The sequence below is a fragment of the Schistosoma haematobium genome, chromosome 1 (genome assembly GCF_000699445.3).
Source record: "Schistosoma haematobium chromosome 1, whole genome shotgun sequence".
In the NCBI taxonomy this organism is placed as follows: domain Eukaryota; kingdom Metazoa; phylum Platyhelminthes; class Trematoda; order Strigeidida; family Schistosomatidae; genus Schistosoma; species Schistosoma haematobium.
Genome location: NC_067196.1, coordinates 75,815,107 through 75,836,544, shown reverse-complemented (window position 1 = coordinate 75,836,544; position 21,438 = coordinate 75,815,107). Strand labels below are relative to the sequence as shown.

Here is a 21,438-nt window from a genome sequence, read left to right as displayed (position 1 = left end):
CCACTTTCAACGCTTACTTAGGTATTTCATTCAACATTAATTCCTAGCTACTGAGTTTTATCAGTAGGATCAGAAATCTTCTAAACTTCTATGAATATGATTTATCCTAAAAACTCATTTAAATGTGGGTCAAGAAAGTTTGGTAACACTTTGCCCACAAATGAATCCGGTGTAAACGTATGACATAAAAATGAGAGAATACTACCTAATTAGATTTAGGGAATTTTATTTCAGTTAGTGCAAGTGAATAAAATTGGAATAACCTAAAGCATAAATGTTAAGCAAGACTAAAATACCAGTTCTCATATAAAAAAAATGTACAGTGCTTTTTTTCTGTCTAACCTATTCGTTTGATGAAATTAGACATTGTTATTGTAAACAAATTTATTTTAGGTATGGTAACAGTGATCTGTTGAAAATAAAGATGAATTCAGAAACCAAATTATTGTTATAAGTGAAGCCACGTTTGTTAGTTTAGCTTTAATGCAAAATGGGATCTGTTTTGTTTTTTAGTATGTGCTTTTTAAAAGTTTTGTTGCGTAATAATGTTCACTAACTAATTACGCAATGTGGTAAATCATTTCTCCGTATTGAATTTGAGGATCTTTTTTGTACATATCGAGACCTACTGATACAGATGCAGTTGCTACACTAGTTGTCTATATCTGCATTTGTTTGTGTGTATGAGATAGAAGAGCTAGGTCATCTGGAAAGTCCAAATCGTTTAGTTGATTCCATGCTTTCCACTGTATTCTGTGCTTCCCCCCAGATGTGAATGTCTTCATAATCCTCCAGTCAACCACCAGAAGAAAGAGGAAGCAGTTTTGACTGACTCCGGTTCTCACTTGTAATTCATCTGTTAGCTGTTCTCGATATACGACTTTGCAGTGTAGTCCTTCGTATGATTTTCACAATCTTTACTGGCACACCATAGTGTCGGAGAAAGTTCCAAAATGTTTTCTTGTCCACACTAACAAGCGCTTTATTATAATCAAGGAAGTTGATGCAGAGTGATTTATTTCATTGAATTGTTTGTTCAACGATAATCCGTAGTGTCGCGATTTGGTTAGTACTCGACTGGTCCTTACAGGATCCGACCGATTGATCTCAAATTTGTGTGTCTACTGAATTTTTCATTCAGTTCAACAAAACTCTGTTGAAAACTCTTCTTGATACCGATAGTAGTGTAATGACCGTTTAGTTTCCACACTTCCTCAGATCTCCGTAAAAAGATCATGAAAGAGTATATGGTTGCCTCAGCTATAATCGACAACCTTCTTATTCATTCGTTTCACATTCAACAAGAGCTTTTTGTTGCCTTCCAAACTTTTATTCAAATTCTTTGTTAAATACATGTTAATTACCATGATGTCACACTGTCTATAGTATGTTTTTACTAAGAAAGGGGTTTTCGATTTCTAATCTATTAAGAAACTTTTAGCTAAAGATAAATTAAATTGATGTGATCAAGAATAGCAAACTTAGAAGCATAAAACGAAAAACGCAGTCATTAGCTCAAACAAACCATATGCCAATATTGACGATTTCAGTTCTGAATATTTGCAAGGGGTGACATAAATTCTTGTGAATAATGATATATAGTATGTTATCCTAAAATTTCTGGTGAGACTAGTTTATGAACGGCCTTTGAGCGACGCTAGACTGACTTTGAGATTGACCACATAACAACTAGGACCGAATGAGGATTACAAACTTGTATGAGGAATTAGAATTATGATTAACAGTTAATAATTAAGGTTAGAAATTAGGTATAGGTTTTTCATCACGAAATGACATCAGCTATAATGCCAAAACTCTACTTATCCAATTGGATGAGTGAATTTCACGCCAAAATCCGAGACCTGTTATTTTATACGTGGTTGGTCTGTCCATAAATTATAGTCTTGCCAAATTTCCATTATATCAAAATACAGATATAATGTCAAAGAATATTCCTTTTTAGAATAAGTTTTCATCATGATTCAGCCATTCATAATGAAAAGAAATAAATTACATACAAGCGATTTCAAAATTTACAAACCCTAACAATTCATTTTCTTAGTGGTAGTAATGTGGTGCGTGCTACTTATATTGACATAAGCAGTATGTGACTTGAGTCAGAAATGTAATGTCTGGCGGTAGAAGATGGGAAAGATCAAGAAAGGAAGAGTGGGAATAGAAAGCAGTTAGTATGGAAATGCAAGAACAATGGAGTTCGAGACAATTATTGAACATTTTGCAAATTAAGTATTATAGTATGGTTTTTCTATTTTACCAAGTAACTCCGTAATTTTGTGTTAAATACAATTCGGTTGTCCTCACCTGCGTTCTCCTTCACTACGGTAATAGTTTTGTATTTTGTATCTTAAGAGGAAATATTTGTTTTAAAATTTCTTAATCCCTTTAATTATGTAATTTAACTGATGAGATATATCTATCCTTTGTTCATTTGCTTAGCAACAGAAACTTGTGACATAATATTTTACTACTTAACTTTCAGCAAACAAAAAGAAAGATTTATAAAGAAAAGAAAATATAAAATCTTCAAAATGTCATTCATGTTGCCAAGTGTTTGACAGAGTGAATTCATTTCTTGAAACATTTTTCAAATCATTAAAAATAAATAATAAAATATTCCTTTCATCACATCTTATTAATAATAGTTCTGTTATCAGTATAGGATTGTGGAGAATGCTGAGTTTAAATAAAATCATGAGTCGATCAATGTTAGACCACCACCCACGACCTGGAAGCACTGGATGGCCGTTTCGTCCTAGCAAGGGACTCCTCAACAATGTGCGTCAAAGATTCTGAATGTGAAATTCCAACACTTAACCTCTGGACCACTGAATCGTCATCCAACGGTATTATTGTTTAACTTCAATCAAACAACGATATCGCCCAACCATCTTCCTTTGTACTTGGTTGTTATTTGCATCACATTCGACACGGTTGAACTCCACTGGCTTGGCCTTCTCACTAGAACTCCGAGAATTCCATTTCGAAGCTAGTCATTAGTAAGGACATAATAATTATCACTATGTGGTTGTGTGTTGATACAAGTTGAACATAGGTTAACTCAGTGGTCTGTAGGTTAAGCGTTCGCGTGTGAAACCGAAGTTCCTGAGTTCGATTTTTATATGCAGGATAGTTGATGCTCATTGCTGAAGAGTCATGTGCTAAGAAGAAACGGTCTTTTAAAGCTTCCAGATATTCCACAATGGTCTATCATTGTTCACTACATAATTTCAATAAAAACAATAGTTTTATTAGCAAACTACTTTACGAAAATTAAAAAAAAAACATTTTTAATAATGTAAAGGATCTATTTGACAACTTTTTGGTTTAAATATGAAAGTCAACTGTTTATTTATTTGTTACATATTAGTCATGTATAAAATAACATTTAGTGTTCATTATTAACCATTTGGTATATTTTAATACCTTATGAATACATAAATGTTTTTTATTTCATTTGTGATACAGTAACATATGAATGGTCAATCGTTCAAAGTTGCGACAACACTTCAGTGTACAGACTTCCAGTGAGCTATGTTAAAAACGACAATTTAGCCAATTCCGTTTAATTAATAACTATCCTTAATTTGAATAGATCAACCAATCGGTATTCATTCAGGGTTTAGTCTACGATACAGTAATGTTTATATGGATGTTTGAGACAATGTTTAAATAATCAAGACATTTTATGTATCAAAAACAACAATGAAATAGACAAGACAACTAATCATATATAAAAGTTACGAACTGTGATGATATATTAGTAGTTATGATAAGAATAATAAAGGCCCGAATCAGTGTGTCGAAATAGGAAGTGGGTGAGTGAATTAGACAATTTAAAAAATCAACAAATTTTATCCAAATTGCGTATTACGAAGTTTTCAATTGACCGATTACTAAAAAGTTTATACAAGAAAGAGGTAGAGAAAATTGCGCAAACGAGGGGTAAAAAATTTCCAGATCGTTTTTTAAGTCTTGGTAAACAGAGGAATGGTTAGGATTATAGATTTGAATTTCAATAACTTTTTATGAGTAAGGAAGATAAGGTTGGACACTTTTTGTAAAACGGCGAAGGAATACGACGGATCACTCAAAATGACCAAATATTGGCTTCCAGATTGCTAATATCAACCGAACGCGATAAAATGGAGCTACGTAACAACATTTTCCGATATTTTCCAAGTATTTATTTAGTTAGTTTAAAAAATCTCTCATGACAATGAGATCGTTGACCTAGGTATTTCAAAAGCCAAACATTATACTACTGACGCGGAGCACAGGAATCAGGATTAATATTCCAAAAGGCGGTTGTTTTTTTTTCGAGTACGGGACTTTTCAGCAGTGTACATTTTTAATCTCTCATCCAGGAATCTATTCTAATACCAAAAGTTGTTCGTTAAATAGATTCACTACTTTCTCTCAAGTTTTATTTTATTAAGTGGAATATTGAATATCCTCAAACGTTCGTTTTTCAGTCTTTATTGATTTTGCTTAAAGAGACACAAAATAGACTGATGAACCCAAAACAATCAACACAATGGTATCAGTAGAAGATACTAATTATTTTCTGTTTTACTTCTAAATGAAATCGCTAACAGTTGTTATTTAGGCAAAATCAGATAACGCTAATGGTTATGCTGAACTTTGTATCAAAACAATAATGACTGAATAAAATGTCAGATATATACATAAACTGACTTAAGTCATTTATTTTCTGTTTTGCGAAATTTCTTATACCCTGAAAAGGATTTTGTATTCTGTTCAATGTTTTACGTAACGAAATGGAGAAATCTTTATACTAATCTAATCTTTAATTGAGATCATGAACCAAACAATGTCAGACCACTGGACCGTCGTTTCGTCCTAGCATGGGACTCTTCAGCAGTGCACACTCGCGATCCCGTACAAGAGATTTGGATCCACTTAGCCTCTACACCACTTATCCAGCGTCCAATGGTGTCAACGATCTCCACAACTCCTTACTGATAATTTAAATTTGACGAAACCAAGTAAATATAATTTTTTCATTTAAATTTACTGTTAAAATTTTTCCTCAAACTCCATCCTGACACCATTTGGATTTCTCTTCGTAATAAAAATATTAACTTTTAAAAGAACGTCTAATATGTTATTGACCAGTCAACTTACAAGCCAAATTTGTTTGCTATTATGCTGAAAGAAAAACTATGCAACGTTAATTTCGCATAAAACTAGTTATCGACGTAGGAGGTTAGCTTCATGTCTTAACCCAAAACAGGTTATTCAGGTTTGCAGTGATTCCGACTGACACACACGTATGTTAAATAAAATTAAGGTAGCAGTCAGTTATCAAATGACACATGCAGTACCTTAAAGATTGTCTACAAGGGAGTAGAAATTAAATTTTAATTTCCACAGGATGTTGACCTTGTTATCTGTTATTTCAAATATCAGAACTTTGATGAACATACTATTCATTTTCACTTCATTTTCTAGAAAATTTAAAACCTTTAGCTAGATATCTTGATGTATTGCCGTTTATTTGCTCCGCTCTGCATTTGGATATCCTCATACGACTACTACTAGTCGCACACTAAAATTATTTATTTGTTAGTATTTCATAAAGAAATACAAGATACTTATTTCCTTCTATTAAGTTTTACGAACTGTGTTGCACCGTAACTCCAGCGGGTGCAAAATCTACTGACTTGCGGATAAATCTCACTAAAAAAACGTAAAGCAGAACAAACTGAACTGCATGGACATAACTAATAGACACTGTCACACACATAATGTAAGCATGTAACCAATGGTATTATGAAGCCATTCAGACATTTCGGTCAAATCTAAACGTAGACTGTTATATTCAATCCAAAATAAGAAGATACAAAATATTTAAATCTAATATCTTTTTTTATGTTCATTTTGTCATTGACTGCATGAAAATGCCTTTTTTACTTCTTTAGAAAAGAAATAAACTAGTTGCTTTTTTAGTTACCGAATAGGCAAATGTCAAACAAGTATTAGTTTACTTATGAAGCTACCAGTCAGTCATAAGATATTTCATCCCAGTGTAATAAAGCGATTGGCAGTTATTGATCGTTTACGTGTCGATTGTAACCAGTGAATCGAAATTAAGTCTTCACTTATGACATGAATTATTTGTATGCCTCACTCTATTTTTCTAAGCCTTTGACAAGCTACTAATTTTCCCAGATGAAATATTAACCAAATTTTTTTTAGGAAGCACATGAATCTAAGTAACTATATAAATAAAATATCATAGACCTAAATAATTTATCAAAAATATTAATTACGACTCGTTATTAGTTGTTTAATATCTTGTGTCGCAATTATAATTTATTTAGAAAAAACGGTAGAAATTATGCAGGAGAGGAAGAGTGTTGTCAGTACCAATTATTTAAATGTATTAAAAAAGATTATGATCTCATAGACTATCATCTGACATTTTCATCACTAAGAATAGAATAGTATTGAACGTTGATAAGTACTTTGATGCTCATTCAATATAGTATGTTGGCTTAGTGGACCTGAATATCTGACTTCAATTTGATCGTATGTTGATTGTTATTGGATTATACATGTCGTCATTCCTCGTATATTACCATCGACTTAAATCGCGTTGGTGAATAACGCGTTTAAATAAGTCAAATACGAGAATGGATTTTTGAATACATATATTTCGCACAATCGTTGATCGGAAAGCTAAGCAAAACAAAATGATGCGCAATGGAGAAGGCGTGTGAGCCAACTCGATTTAACTAAGCACGAATAAATATTTATAGTCGAACAAAAATAAGTTACAAGCATGTGATTCCAAAAGAATGAACAAATTGATCTGTCCAGAGCCTAGAGTAAGCTAAGCGGTCTTGATATAGCAACCGAAACTACATTGGACATAATGTTGTTCAGATAAAATCATTCGAATAGCTGTTTTCGATGTTCCCGTTGAGTCATTGACTCGTATCTATCTAACTTTTGAATGTGATGACCGAACTGATAACCTGAAGTTATCTTCAATATTAATATGAACGATTCGTAACACTGTTTGTTATTATACTCCTGTGGAATGGCATTAAGTTCGGTATTGAGATGGTGGAGAAAATTCATATCTCGGGTTGACAATTTAGGTGAAGATTTGTTTTGCAAGTTTGATGATTTGGTCGTGGAGCTTTCATTGTTATTTTAACAACATAATCCGCACAAGCTTCAGGTAGAATCTAAGAATTATAATTTCTCCTTATTCGATTTACAGCTTATCCTATCGACCTCAATCTTGATTGGTTATTATTAGCTTTTGATCTGTTATTGTCTACCTAGACAATCATAGTTTGTGCTAATTATGGTATTCTAAAATACAATGAAAGCTCCACGAGCAAACCATTCAGCGTAGAGAACAGAACTTCACCTGAAGTTCGGTATCTTTTATGTCACGCACCATGTAATTATCAGCTTCATATCTTCCCTGCAAAAATGAAATATTTCCATAAACTGATCATCTAACAATCTGATACCAATAAATACAGTAGTTATCCTATTTTATATTTACTTTTTATATGAATAATAATACTAAATACAAAATATAAAACTTAATCAATGTAGATTAGTTAAATTACAACTTACCAATATCTGAACCATCAATTTCGTACAAACCAATGACATACCAAATACAAGCACACCAATGTGCTACTAATGCAAAACTAAACATAAGTAATCCTAATACAATTACACTGTACTGAGATAATCTAATTATTTTCTGTATAAGACGAGCTAAACGTAATAACCTTGCAAGTTTCATCATTTGTAACAATGATATCTATAAATAGATTTATAAAGATGAAAATAACAAAAAAGTAGTTATTTTTAAATAATCAAATTGTTAATTGTAGATATGAAACCTAAAAACTACTGTACGTATTAATTTAAGTGATGAATGTACACCAAATAAAAGGTAATATGCATCATGGTATTTGAAGTTATTTATGTGAATATCAAAAGCTTGATGACCACTAGTGATGTTTGTTTCAATCTAGTTTTTATCTGATCCTGTTGAAGGTAGATATGTCTGGTGAAATTCATCTATGGAGGATTTATTTTGTTGTGTTGTAAAATAGATAGTAACTCAGTTAATTTGATCATCAATTAAAAGAAGCCAATGTGACCAGTAGTGTTAGTGAATAAAAACGTTTCAAGTTGAGGAGTTTACTTTAAGATAGTTGGAATGAAAGTGTGTGATTTTGAACTGAGCTATGTCGAATTTCTTGTTATAAATCTTGGAAACATTAGGGAAATTAGGCAGATTTAAATATTCGCATTTTATTCAACCAACACTTAAACATTTATTACCAGTGTTTTATGAAAGAGTATAGCGGTGTAAAAAGATCACGATATCAGTTAGCCAGAAGTAGTTGACAAAAAGAACTCAACTGTGATTATTTTCCAAGTTATCAATCACTGGCAAACATTTTTAGGATGCTCACCTTGAGATTCAAGTCCACTACACCAATACTTACACTCAGAGATTTTAGCACTGAACAATGCGTGATGCTTTTTAAGATAACAATGTTTACAATATCTGTCTCAGAGTAGTTACCAGTGTTGCGATTTGTAATCCTTAGTCTTATTTATACTCAATTTAACGAATTACAACCTGATTTCTCAATATTACAGATACACGTTGTTGTACATTTTAGTACGAAAACTAGGTTTATGGTTCAATGAAAACTTCTTCCTACTACCTAACATCTACATAATACATAATTATGCGTAGTCAATTAAGTTGAATATCGCATCATGGCTGTATAATATAATTTGGTCAGTATAGTGTACCAGATAATTTGGGTTTGGTATTGTTCAGCAATCAATTAGTTTTATATGTGGATAGTTCTGAAGTATGCCCTTTAGTGCATTGAGATAAAAATTTCAAAGGCAAAAATCGACTAGTTCATTTATGAGAAAGGATACAATTTTCAAGGAATCTTTTCCTTAACTTATTCATTTTTTATTTTTATTTAACATGAAGTAACAATAAAAACATTTCTAGAACTTAGTCATTTTTACTGCATATCACTGTTACATTTAAACAAATTCAAATGATCAGCGAAGTTTAAAGATATTGTGGTATGTACTACTGATGTTGACAGATATAAGTATTATGTACCACCAATCGGAAGTGAAATGCCTAGAGACGGAAGATAAAGAAAATTGAAGAAAAGAGAATGAGAACAGAGGATAATTGGTGTGAAAACGAAGAAATAATCAAGTCTGAGACAATCGAGTGACATTTAGCGAATGTAGCATTTACTGTATGGTTCTCAGATTTTACTAAAATGTTCTGTAATTCTGTATTCAAATGTATTGCGTTATCCCCATTGATGTTCTCGTTCACCACAATATGAGTAAAAAATTAGAACTGAGTATCTGAAAATTGCCTAGAACTAAAAATTTCGGAGTTTTGATTATTAAATAAAAACGATTTTCCAGGAGAGTTTAATGTTACTAATAATCAATGTGATATAATCAAAATAGTGTAAATGACAATTTTATTGAGTGTATAATGTTTTTTATGTTGATGTCAACTGTTACCATGTGAAATGACGTTCTACTCTACATTACTGGTGTTTCACTGAATAATTCTTAAGAAAACACTGATGAAATTAGAAATTGTCTAGTTTTAAATTTATTCAGGTAAACTTTGTTACAACGAGTACGTTTTAAAAGCGTGAGCGATGAAGACAATTCTTACATAATGTGACTACAAAGATTGACAGTTAATGCATAACGACACCTAAACTATGACAACTGGAAGCACACTTCGTGAAAGAATTTAGGTTAGTGCACGAGATCTTTTCGTTTCAAGTGCAGAAAATGAAATAAGCAAATATAAAAGTGTACACGGTATTATATAATTACAAAGAATTGTGACGTTTAAAAAGTTTTGTTAATATTTCCTTGGGTTACATCCAATCTTTATATTGAGATACAACTTATATCCTCAATCAGCATGAGAATGAATCTACTTTTAGTAACTGTCAACTATAAAGTCAAAACAATCATTTGAAAATAGGCAGCAAACAATACAGATGGTCATTGCAATGAACACAATCTTTTTGGCTCGCATATAATTAAAAGTAGAAAACGTAGAAAAAACTACAATAATTTCAAACTAAACGTCCGGAATTTGTCAGATACATGTGCGTCACTAAGTAATACTTATGGTCTAAACTGAGAATTTTGTCCATAAATAATGGTGCGTAAGAAATGTAGACAGACCATAGAATCGATTAAGCATATGAAGGCGGCATTCAAATATTTTCCTGGTCTATAAGTTATTTGTTAATTAGTCTTGAATTTAAAAATTTATCTATTACTGTGGCAATTTTTATAGAAATATCTACATTATGTTTTCACTGTCAAAATTTACTTTCATTCACTTTTCCTTCTCATTAAGCTTGTCAATCGAATAGTTAAGTTGTAGATAATTAGAATATAATTAATTATGTATATATTTCATCATTTAGTTGAGGTTATCAGTCAGAAACGTTAGAAAGATTTTACATTAATGAAATATTATTTAAACTAGATCAAATATTTTATTATTTTAACTCAAAATTATGTGATTTTATAGAGAGTAGAATTTCAATAATTGAGATTGTGAGTCAATAAAAGCTAGACCACAATGGAAAACCTGGAAGCACTGGACAGGCGTTTCGTCCTATTGTGAGACTCCTTAGCAGTGCACATCCACGATCCCGCCTCGCGAGATCCGAACACAGGACCTATCTGTCTCGCGCTCAAACGCTTAACATCTAGATCACTGAGCTGGCATACAACGGTGCGAATATCTAACTTCAACTAATCCACGAAATTGTGTGACACATACACCATTGTCTTCAATGAGTTACTATCTCACAAATGACCCATTTGAACTCCGTTGGTCACTGCTTCTCACTACAACTCCAGGAAACACCTCTTAAGGCCAGTCACTAGTGAGCATATGTTAATTAATATAGTAATTTTAATAGTTAAGATCACGAGACAATTGAAGCTAGAGATCGTGAATTCACACTGTTGAGGAGTCTCACAATGGTCTAGTTTCAACTGACTCAAGATCTCAACTATTGAAATTACTATAGTATCCACAACTGATTGAATAATAAAACCTCAGAGATTATTTGATTATCATAGTCTAATTTTTAATCTGAACACGAATAAAATGTTATATTTATAGAGAGAGAGAATGTTTACGATGATTCACAGAAAGTAGATCATTCTGTTTTGAGAAGGGGATTCGTGTAGATTTTAGAAATTTCACTGATTAAAATCATGAGTTAATTGAAACTAGATCACCATGAAAAACCTGGAAGCACTGGATGGCCGTTTCGTCTTAGTATGGGACTCCTCAGCAGTGCACATCCACGATCCTGCACAGCGCGAGATTCGAACACAGAGCCAATCAGTCTCGCACCAGGCGCTTAACCAACTAGACCACTTAGCCGGCTATCATCCAACGGTGTTAATGTTTAACTTTAACCAATCTACGAAGTTACACCACCGTTAACCATTGTCTCCAGTGAGTTGATATCTCACAACAGACCTGGTTGAACTCCACTGGCAACGACTTCTCACTAGAACTCCAGAAGTATCTCTTGAAGTTAGTCACTAGTGAGCAGATGATTATTATCAGAATGGGTTTTGTGGAGATTTAGTGAGTTCAGTAGTTTAAATCATGAGTCAATTGATGCTAGACCACCATGGAAAACCTGGAAGCACTGCTTTAATTGACTCATGATTTCAATCAGTGACATTCTGTTTTGAATTTTTACATTAATTCTCTTCTTATTACCTTGTAAACATGGAAATATGAAACTGGAATTGAAAAAAATAAAAAAAATAATAATAATCAATACACAATTATTATTCTTACCAAATTAAAATTCACTATAGGTCTTATATCATGTTTATTATCATTATAATATAAATGTGGTCCATTTGTTTCATTTATTGAAACATTTACATAATTTAATTTATCAATTAAATTCGTATTCATATTCACATCATTTAAATTAATAATGGATGTAATTTGACAAATAATTAATATAAAATCAACTGGTAAAGCAGCTAATAAATCTAATATTAACCATCCTTTAGCATAATGTTTAGCAATTAAATGACGATCATTTATAATTTGACCATTTTTATTCACATATGTTGTATGAAAATTTAATATAACATCTAAGAATAAAATAAAATAGAAAAAAGAAATTATTAAATTATGAAGATTTTAATATATGATCTTTAAGGTAATAAATCATGTTATTTATGTTAAATCATTCTTAGAGTTGATCACATATATCACAGATGTCTTAGACATATTGCTGGCGTCTGCTGGGATCACCGGGTAAGTAATAGTGAGGTTAGACGCAGGGTATTAGAGAATGATGGTTAATCAGTTGATGAGGTTATAAATCTTCATCGACTGAGATGGTTGGGAAACGTGTTACGTATGCATGAATACCGATTACCACGACGTGCAATGCTAACCGATGTTCGAGATGATTGGAAGAAGATTAGGGGCGGCCAAACCAAAACATGGCATCAATGCTTGAAGTCACTAACTTGTGATGTGAGCCATGTTGGTAGATGCAGACTATATAGTTGGGGTCCGCGTGACTATCGTAACCAATGGTTAGAGATTCTGTGTGACATGGCTGAGAATCGATCACAATGGCGTCGGTGTATACACTGTCTGTCTTCCCTTAAACTAAGAGATTATAACTGTTTTATATCTTTCTTTCTATTAACTAATTCTTTCTTCCTGTATCATATTCATGTATGAAACCCTTCTTTTACATATTACTACTTTTGAAGTAAATACTTCAATAAATTTGGTATTCGTCTTGTTGTGCTAATAAGGTGTGGCAACTTGAACCGATGTATATGTGCCTGGTCCTACGTTGTAACTGACTGACTAAGTTGTTAATGAAGAAATTAATCTAACAGAATCAACATTAATTACAAACTATTGAGATGTTCAATGAAAGTTAAAAGTAGTTGACAAGAAATCATGAATTTAAGTTTCATATTATTTTGATAGTGATTAATGAAGTGTACTTGTAATCGATCCTGTTTCATTCAGCTTCACATTCAAAGGCATTATCAGTAAAGGTTTCTTTTTTTATATCTAGGTTTCAAATTTTTGTATTTTGCTTTGAAAATTATGAGCGATCAAATGTTTTTACTAGCTGTGGTATTTGATATAGGGTGTTTTACTATCGAAATAGAAGCTGTTACTGAGTAATTTCTGTTGACTGACATTTAATCAACATAGTCAAATATAGTTAATGAAACTGTAAAACATTTATATACATTATTAGATATTCTGAGATGGCCTAAGGATAAGAAATTTTGACGCTTTTTAATAATCATTAGGTGTTACAGGGCAGCATTCGTGGTTATTAGATATGACTTCAACCAAGAAGTAATGGGAGGATATTCTTATGCAAACACAGATCCTTCAAAAGTTATGATAATGTCAAACCACTGAGTTAGAAATAACTACAGCTCATTTCCGAGTATTCATGAAGAAGAGGCAATCGCTAACTTGGAATCCTGAAGAGAAAAAGAAAAGAGGAGGACCAACTAACTCAATATGTCGGTAGTTAGAAGCAAACAACAAACAACTGGAAAGGATTGACGATGAGTTCAATGGAGAATTCTAGTGTGCAGCTTTTGCTCCTCTTTGAGAGATGACAGGTGTAAGTGAAAAAGAAAAATGAAAAGCATCAGCCAACGTCATTAGCATTCATCTAACATTGGTGTGAAAGATGTAAGTTTTGAATGATCAAGATTTTTATATAACACGTGTCATGGTCCTTACTATTCATCACAATAAAAGATTCTCTGTAAATCACTTTAAGCTAGCTTCCATCTATATGCATACAAAGTAAAGACTTGAATTGCAATAAACTTCAGCTCATTGTATTAACAGATAATAAACATAGGCATGTAGTATGTGGACAGGTAAAAGTAGTAGGTAGCAAGAAACGGAAGTAGAATGCTTACCAGAAACAGAGTGAAACAAAAATAAGACGAAACCAAACGAAGAGCAATCCGAATAACAACAGGATAGGAGGAATGATGAAGTATGTAAAGGACAACCGAAGGAAGACATGTAAATGATCTATTCAATGTATGATTTTTATATTTAACAAAGCTACTGTTCGACTATACCTAAAATAATAAAATTGGTTCCCCCCACCTGAGTTTTCGTTCACTAAATGTATATCAATTTATTTTGAATATATTTCATTTCATAGTGATTTTTCTTTCCAAATTTTTACTTCTGTTATATGCCATTACAAAAAACTCACAGGGAAACAAAGAAATTTTATGATTCGAAATTAACGACCATAATTTGGCACAAATTATTGTTTGCTTATATGGAAGACAAGTATTTATCCTCTTGTGTAAATTGATATATTTTGAGACTTTATTGGGATTCTATAGATCGTGAAATTTAGTTGATTCATGAAGTAAACAAGCAATAAAATAACCAACCTATAATCGGCTAATTTATATATTAGCTCTATATATATAATACCTTAAAATCTCGTTAAATTGTGAAGACTGAAAGTGATTAACTGACGAAAGAATATTTTAGCGCTTGAAAGCTCATAATTACATGGTTACTAAATAAAAGCTTGGACACTGAAAACTATATTTCCATCATATTTTTGCGAATAATAAAGAGAACTCATGTTACGGTAACTAAAATTAATTTTGCCAGGACCAAAATACAAATTTAAAGCTTAATCTACTGATTTAGCGTAAAAAAAGAGCTAGTTGGTTACATCAACCATCAATACCAAATGAATAAAGTTGTACATGGTTGCTGAGGTGTACTTATTTCAATACAGTAAATACAGAGTAACTGGTGTTTATCTTTCAGTTATGGGATTATGATTTTTAGTACATTTATATATTATGATCAGTACTTATTAGAATAAGATATATTGTTCAAAGTCAACAACATATACACATACTTGTTCAATGAATCCTATTAAAGATCGAAGATAAATCATAACTATCAGTGCTATAATAAATATATTTTTTGTTATATCCCAAGGATTAGAAAATTATATTTCTGACGTTTCGTGACTTAATGTAAGCCACTTTTTCAGAGTAAATAAATAACTGAAATAAAACCAACACAACTATAAATAGTACAAAGTAAACTGTTATACATCTCTTCTCTTTTGGTCCTTTAGAGAAACTCGAGTTAAATCCCATAAATTCATGCATGAAATGTATTGATCAATGAAAAGTGATAACAGAAGATAAAACTGATCATAAACATTTACAGATAAATATTAATGGTAATTAACCACCGTTTATGAAGTTTGGATTTGGATTTTTAGAAATGTATTGCATATTTTGAGCTGAGAACTTCTTACTGTAATCACAATTGTGGCATCGAATTAAATAAGTACTATGGTCACTAGTTTCATAGTTTTTTTTTGGTATTTTATCAAGTACTCCTGACGGTGCACAATGTAAATGTAAAATTTAAATAAGAATCTTTATATGGGTTCATCTAATCAATACTGGTCATTCCATAGGTATAACGTCACCATTTAAAGTTATTTACAATATCTCATCAAATTTACTTTATATTTCAGAAATCGGACTCCTACCCATATCAGAAGCCATAGGAATACGACTAAAATAACGTAACCCATGTTTACTAAACAAAATTGTACTCTGACAATATTACATGTTTTAAAACCTTTAGGGTTTTACTTGTAGGATCGTTGATGTGCATTGCTGAGGTCTTCCGTACTAAGATGAAACGGCTGTTCAGTGCTTACAGGTTTTCAATGGTTGTCTAACATTGATCGATTCATGGTTTATATTTACATCCAATATCGATTCCAACTCCTACTCTTATGTAACCACTTATAATCATCTATTGATTATAAAATTTCATCCTACTTTTAATTTTTCAAACGTTGTATAAATAAGTGATTATTATATGATTACATTGACTCAACACCATCTAATTAATATCGACTTGCTACGCATTTGTAATACATATATATTAGTATAGAGCCCTGATGAAGAAATAATTGAAAAGAAACATTTTATCACTTAGCTTGTTTCTTTTTTTCGAATTACATCAAATCGAATACATCAAGAGACCAACATGTTATTTACACAACTTACATGACGGTTAACAAAGTAAAAAAAAACACATTTAACATAATCCCATTTCCATGAAAATCAATACATGAGAGAGGAATTAACAATTGTAATTACGTTTTAAAGCTAAACTGTATGTTGGAATGTCTCAACTATAAACGTATTCGTGATATTAAACAAATAGACAGAATAAATATTTAAATGATGGATTGTTATGGAATGTAAGACACGTTTTTTTATTGTTTCGAAATTAGCAGTTGGGTTTATATGTATCTAAAATAGAGTAAAACACAGTTCTTTTATTTCAATCCTAGAAATTATTTAAATATCTCATTGAGTTTTAGTCACATACAGTATATATGGATCCCCTGAATGACACCTGGAATGCGATTAGCAAACTAAAGTTGTTATTATCAATAATGAGAAGATACAAATCTTGACAAGTAATAATAAAACAATTTTTACTCTTAGTCTAATATACATACAGTAATGAAAAAGCATTAACTATGTTACGGATATGTCGTAAAGGAGGAATAACTAATTAAGAGATTCATTGATAAGTGTTTAACATTCATGTAGGAAAGAGCTTACACTATATATATATATATATATATATATATATATATATATATATATATATATATATATATGTAAATGGGTTTATTCTATGATTGCCATCTGGAATAAGGAAAATCTTTAACTCTCAGTTAATATTATGTAAGTCATCATTCAAACGTTTGCTTTAAAGAAATATCTACAATTTCAAATGTAATGTGTAGGATAATATATTACATCATATGAAGAAGTAGACAATCCATCATAAATTTTTTTCTTCAAACTTACCAACAATTAGAAAAATTTCTACCATTAAATCAATAATTCTACATCGACCAGAATGTGTTGAATGGCTTTCAAATGTTACATTATATGGTACAATAAATGCTATGTAGAATGTTAATATCAAAAGTAACCAGTCCCATATTATATGAAAAAGACCATAATGTAGAAGAACAAAGTTTGATTTCGTTAATTTTTGTATTTTATATTCTGGGACATTTTTAACGCTGAAATTTTTAATTTGCTTTGAAAAAAAAATGAAAAAAAAAGAAAGGAAAGAAAAACGTTTTACATATGTGTTGCATTATATTACTGATTGATAAACTACACATGAATACATATATCAACATCATATAGTGGTTCAATGCAATTTATATTGTAGATGGTAGACTTATCAGGTCATGATATTAACAAAGTGTAATACGGGGATTCCATGAGTTTTACAGATTCTGTTCAATATTTAATACTTTAGATAGAATGTACATAACTTTCCTGATAAGGGTTGTAAACATATATGGTTAACACACGTGTGGTATCTTGAAAAACCACCAGTATCACGAGTAATGTATGTATATCTGTTAAAATAATGTAGATTATATTCAATAATTAACTATAATCTATTATAAGATTATAAAGACCGGTGTCAGGCAAGGTTGCTTACTCTCACTCTTTCTCTTTCTCCTGGTCATCGACTGGATCATGAAGACGTCAACATCCGAAGGGAAACACAGGATATAGTGGACATCTAGGATGCAGCTGGACCATCTAGACTTCGCAGATGATCTGGCCCTTCTATCGCACACGCAAAAACAAATGAAGGAGAAAACGACCTGTCTAGCATCAGCATAAGCAGCAGTAAGTCTCAATATACACAAAGGGGAAAGCAAGATTCTCCGATACAACACAGCATGCAACAATCCAGTCACAGTCGACGGAGAAGATTTGGAAGATGTAAAAACCATTACATATTTGGGCAGGATCATTGATGAACATGGTGGGTCTGATGCAGATGTGAAAGCGCGGATCGGTAAAGCAAGAGCAGCATATTTACTATTGGAGGACATCTGGAACTCAAAGCAACTGTCAACCAACACCAACATCAGAATTTTCAATACAAATGTCAACACAGTTCTACTGTATGGGGAGGAAACTTGGAGAACTACGAAAGCCATCATCCGGAATATGAAAGTGTGTATTGCCAGTTGTCTAGGCGAAATACTTTGGATCCGTTGGCCGGACACTATAAGCAACAACCTACTGTGGGAAGGAACAAACCAGATCCCAGCGGAGGAAGAAATTAGGAAGAAGCGTTGGAAGTGGATAGGACATACATTGAGGAAATCATCGAACTGCGTCACTACCCAAGCCCTCACTTTGAATCCTCGAGGTCAAAGGAGGGGAGAGGAAGACTAAAGGACACATTACGCCGAAAAATGGAGACAGACATGAGAAAAATGAACAAAAAATGGTCAGAATTGGAAACGAAGGCCCAGGACAGAGTGGGTTGGAGAGTGCTGGTCGGAGGCCTATGCTCCATTGGGAGTAACAGGCGTAGGTAAGTAAGAAACTATCATCTATTAGAACGCTATCAGACGCCAAAAACCTGATTTATGTGTTCAAAAAGAGAAGGTTATTAATTTCTCCTTGCCTTGGTGACAAATATCCCTTCGCTGCACCTTAATTTCTTTTTCTTTTTCTTTAAACTCTTTCTTGCGTTTATTACATCACTGAGTTTTTATTTCAACTATCTTCCAAATTAATTATTTTATTTTATCAACTGAACTCTACTCACATTATTCCTATCAATGCTTACTTATTATGTAATCACTTGCTTCTGGCCGTTTGAACTGTTGTTACAACCTATGTTGTAGAATGTTCTTTTACATAAGGTGTAAATTTACAATATTCAGTCTATTAAATTTATCGACACCCCTACTATACTATACTGCTATGTCTTCCATATAACTTCCAACCAAACCCTCGCATGTAAGTAATTTAAACCCATTATGTAATATCACAGGTTGTAAGCAGCTGACGAGAACCTAAGAAATAAAATGAATTCATGCTATTCTGCTAGAATCTTTGTTGTTGCTCTTTCCAAAATGATAAAGGGACCTATGTGTATGAAATTTAACGTAGTGGTTGTACTTGTTAGTAATATCCATTAAAAGACTATTTCCACTTTGCAACATGACTTCATTTGGGATTCAAATAGATTATTTCATTCTTGGTAATTAGTAGTTTTAATAAAAAAGTACAAGTTCATCATTTTGATAATAAAAATAATGGTAACTACAAGACAATTACATAAAAGAAACTGTTTTTAATAAGTCGTTAATTTTTTATATTATTTATAATACATCTATTCTACATCGAAATTCACGTGGTGTTGTTTACATGTAACTTCCCATTGTTGTTTAGGACTGCAAATGATCAGTTTCTTGTTGGTATATGTGCATCCTGTACGGAATATCCCAACATTGCTTTAATTCACAATCATTATCAGCAAAGATGGATGGTGAATAGTTTGTAACTTAAGGCAAAATCCACATACGCTAACAAGTGACTGATCAGATGCAATCTTAAACAACAATGTCACGATACAAGTGGATTTAAACTTCATCCCATTGCACAAGCATGTGGCTATCAGGACTCAGTAGGTAAGTGGATATCGCGATGGCGTTTGAAACGAACGGTGTTAGGCTGGAGTCTCGGAGTAAACATACAGGCACATCCAGCTGACAAGTTCAAAACAGGACAACACGCATGTCCTGGATTCCAGTGCTAGCCACCATCCATCTTTCCTCCATCGAAATTGTTTATATTGATTTCGGTAATTTTTTGAATATATAACTAAAGATCATTTGAATTTTTTCTAAAAACATAACATCTAAGATAATATACATTTATCTAGTGTTTTCCATCAAAACAATATGCATTTTCAACCTGGTAATTTAAGGGATAGGTATACCACTTCAAATTAACAGATGTTGTGTACATAACAGCAAGTTTTTTCCTCAATAAAAAATGAACACCAAGTGAATTTTGATTATGTTATTAAACAATCTCTTGTTTTAATTGTACAAAATTTAAAACAATACATAATGTTTATTCAATAGTAAGCTAACACTAACAGTTTTTTAGTCTTAGCTGAGATGATCCCAAAGAACACATTACGTCGGGAAATAGAAGCAGATATGAAAAGGATGAATAACAACTGGAAGGAGCTGGAAAGATTGCTTAGGACGGGGTGGGATAGAGAGTGCTGGTGGGCGGCCTATGCTCCTCCACGAGGAGTAACAGGAGTAAGTAAGTACGTAATTGAGATTTTCATGTTATTTTATGGAAAAAATGATAAATAATAAACATTTAGAAGAAACTGTTTTAATTTATTAATTTATGAAGAATATAGTAAATTCCATGTACAGTTTAGTGGATTGTTACTCATTGTCAAGTATTTTGTGTGTACATGTAATTTGCTTAGTTTGCTTTGTTTGTTTTTTTACAATGAATCTTTACAACAAAGACAAATGCGTATGTACGAACTTTCGTCTGAATTTGACTGACTAGCTTCACAGTATTTGGGCACTGAGTTGAAATGAGACACTAAAGAAGAATAATGTTTTTGTAAAATCTCAACGAATGAATCTAAAGTAAATCCAACGTTTCGCCCAGCAATCTGCTTCAAGCTTTTTCAAAGGAAATATAATCAAACATCAAAATTATCGAGTATAACTAGGTACATTATTCTCCGTTTCACTTTATACTGAATAGGTCATACAATCAACGTAAACACATGCATGCATCGGTCCAAGTTGCCAAACCTCATTGACACCGGATTCATAAAAGTAGCTAATTCAGAGGTGGTTATATATAAAAGAAAGATTGCAATAAGGATATAGTACAGGACGAAATAATTAGTTCGTAGAAGGAAAGATATGATGTAATTTTAATCTCTTGGTTTAAGAGAAGACAGAGTGTGTATACACCGACGCCATTGTGACCGATTATGAGCCATGTCACCCAGAGTCTCCATCCATTGATTACGATAGTCACGCGGACCCCAACTAAATAGTCTGCATCTACCAACATGGCTCACATCACAAGTCAGTGACTTCAAACACTGATGCCATGTTTTGGTTTGGCCGCCCCTAACTTTCTTCCAACCATCCCCAACACCGGTTAGCATTGCACGTCGTGGTAATCGGTATTCATGCATACGTAACACGTTTCCCAACCATCTCAGTCGATGAAGATTCACAACCTCATCAACTGATTAACCATCATTCCCTAATACCCTGCGTTTAACCTCACCATTACTTACCCGGTGATTCCAGCAGACGCCAGCAATATTTCTAAGGTATCTGTGGTCAAATACTAATA

The 21,438-nt window shown here is 32.3% G+C and overlaps 1 protein-coding gene across 1 annotated transcript in view; it reads right to left on the bottom strand.

Moving 5' to 3' along the window:
• Window positions 1-21,438, bottom strand: part of KCNH8_2 (Potassium voltage-gated channel sub H member 8) — a gene marked incomplete at both ends in the record, with an annotated part of 180,920 nt that overhangs the window by 88,145 nt on the left and 71,337 nt on the right. Inside the window, 3 exons of the mRNA XM_051218581.1 lie at window positions 7,642-7,834; window positions 11,945-12,252; window positions 17,062-17,299. Of these exons, the coding sequence (XP_051075163.1) occupies window positions 7,642-7,834; window positions 11,945-12,252; window positions 17,062-17,299 (739 nt within the window). The remainder of the gene's footprint in view (window positions 1-7,641; window positions 7,835-11,944; window positions 12,253-17,061; window positions 17,300-21,438) is intronic.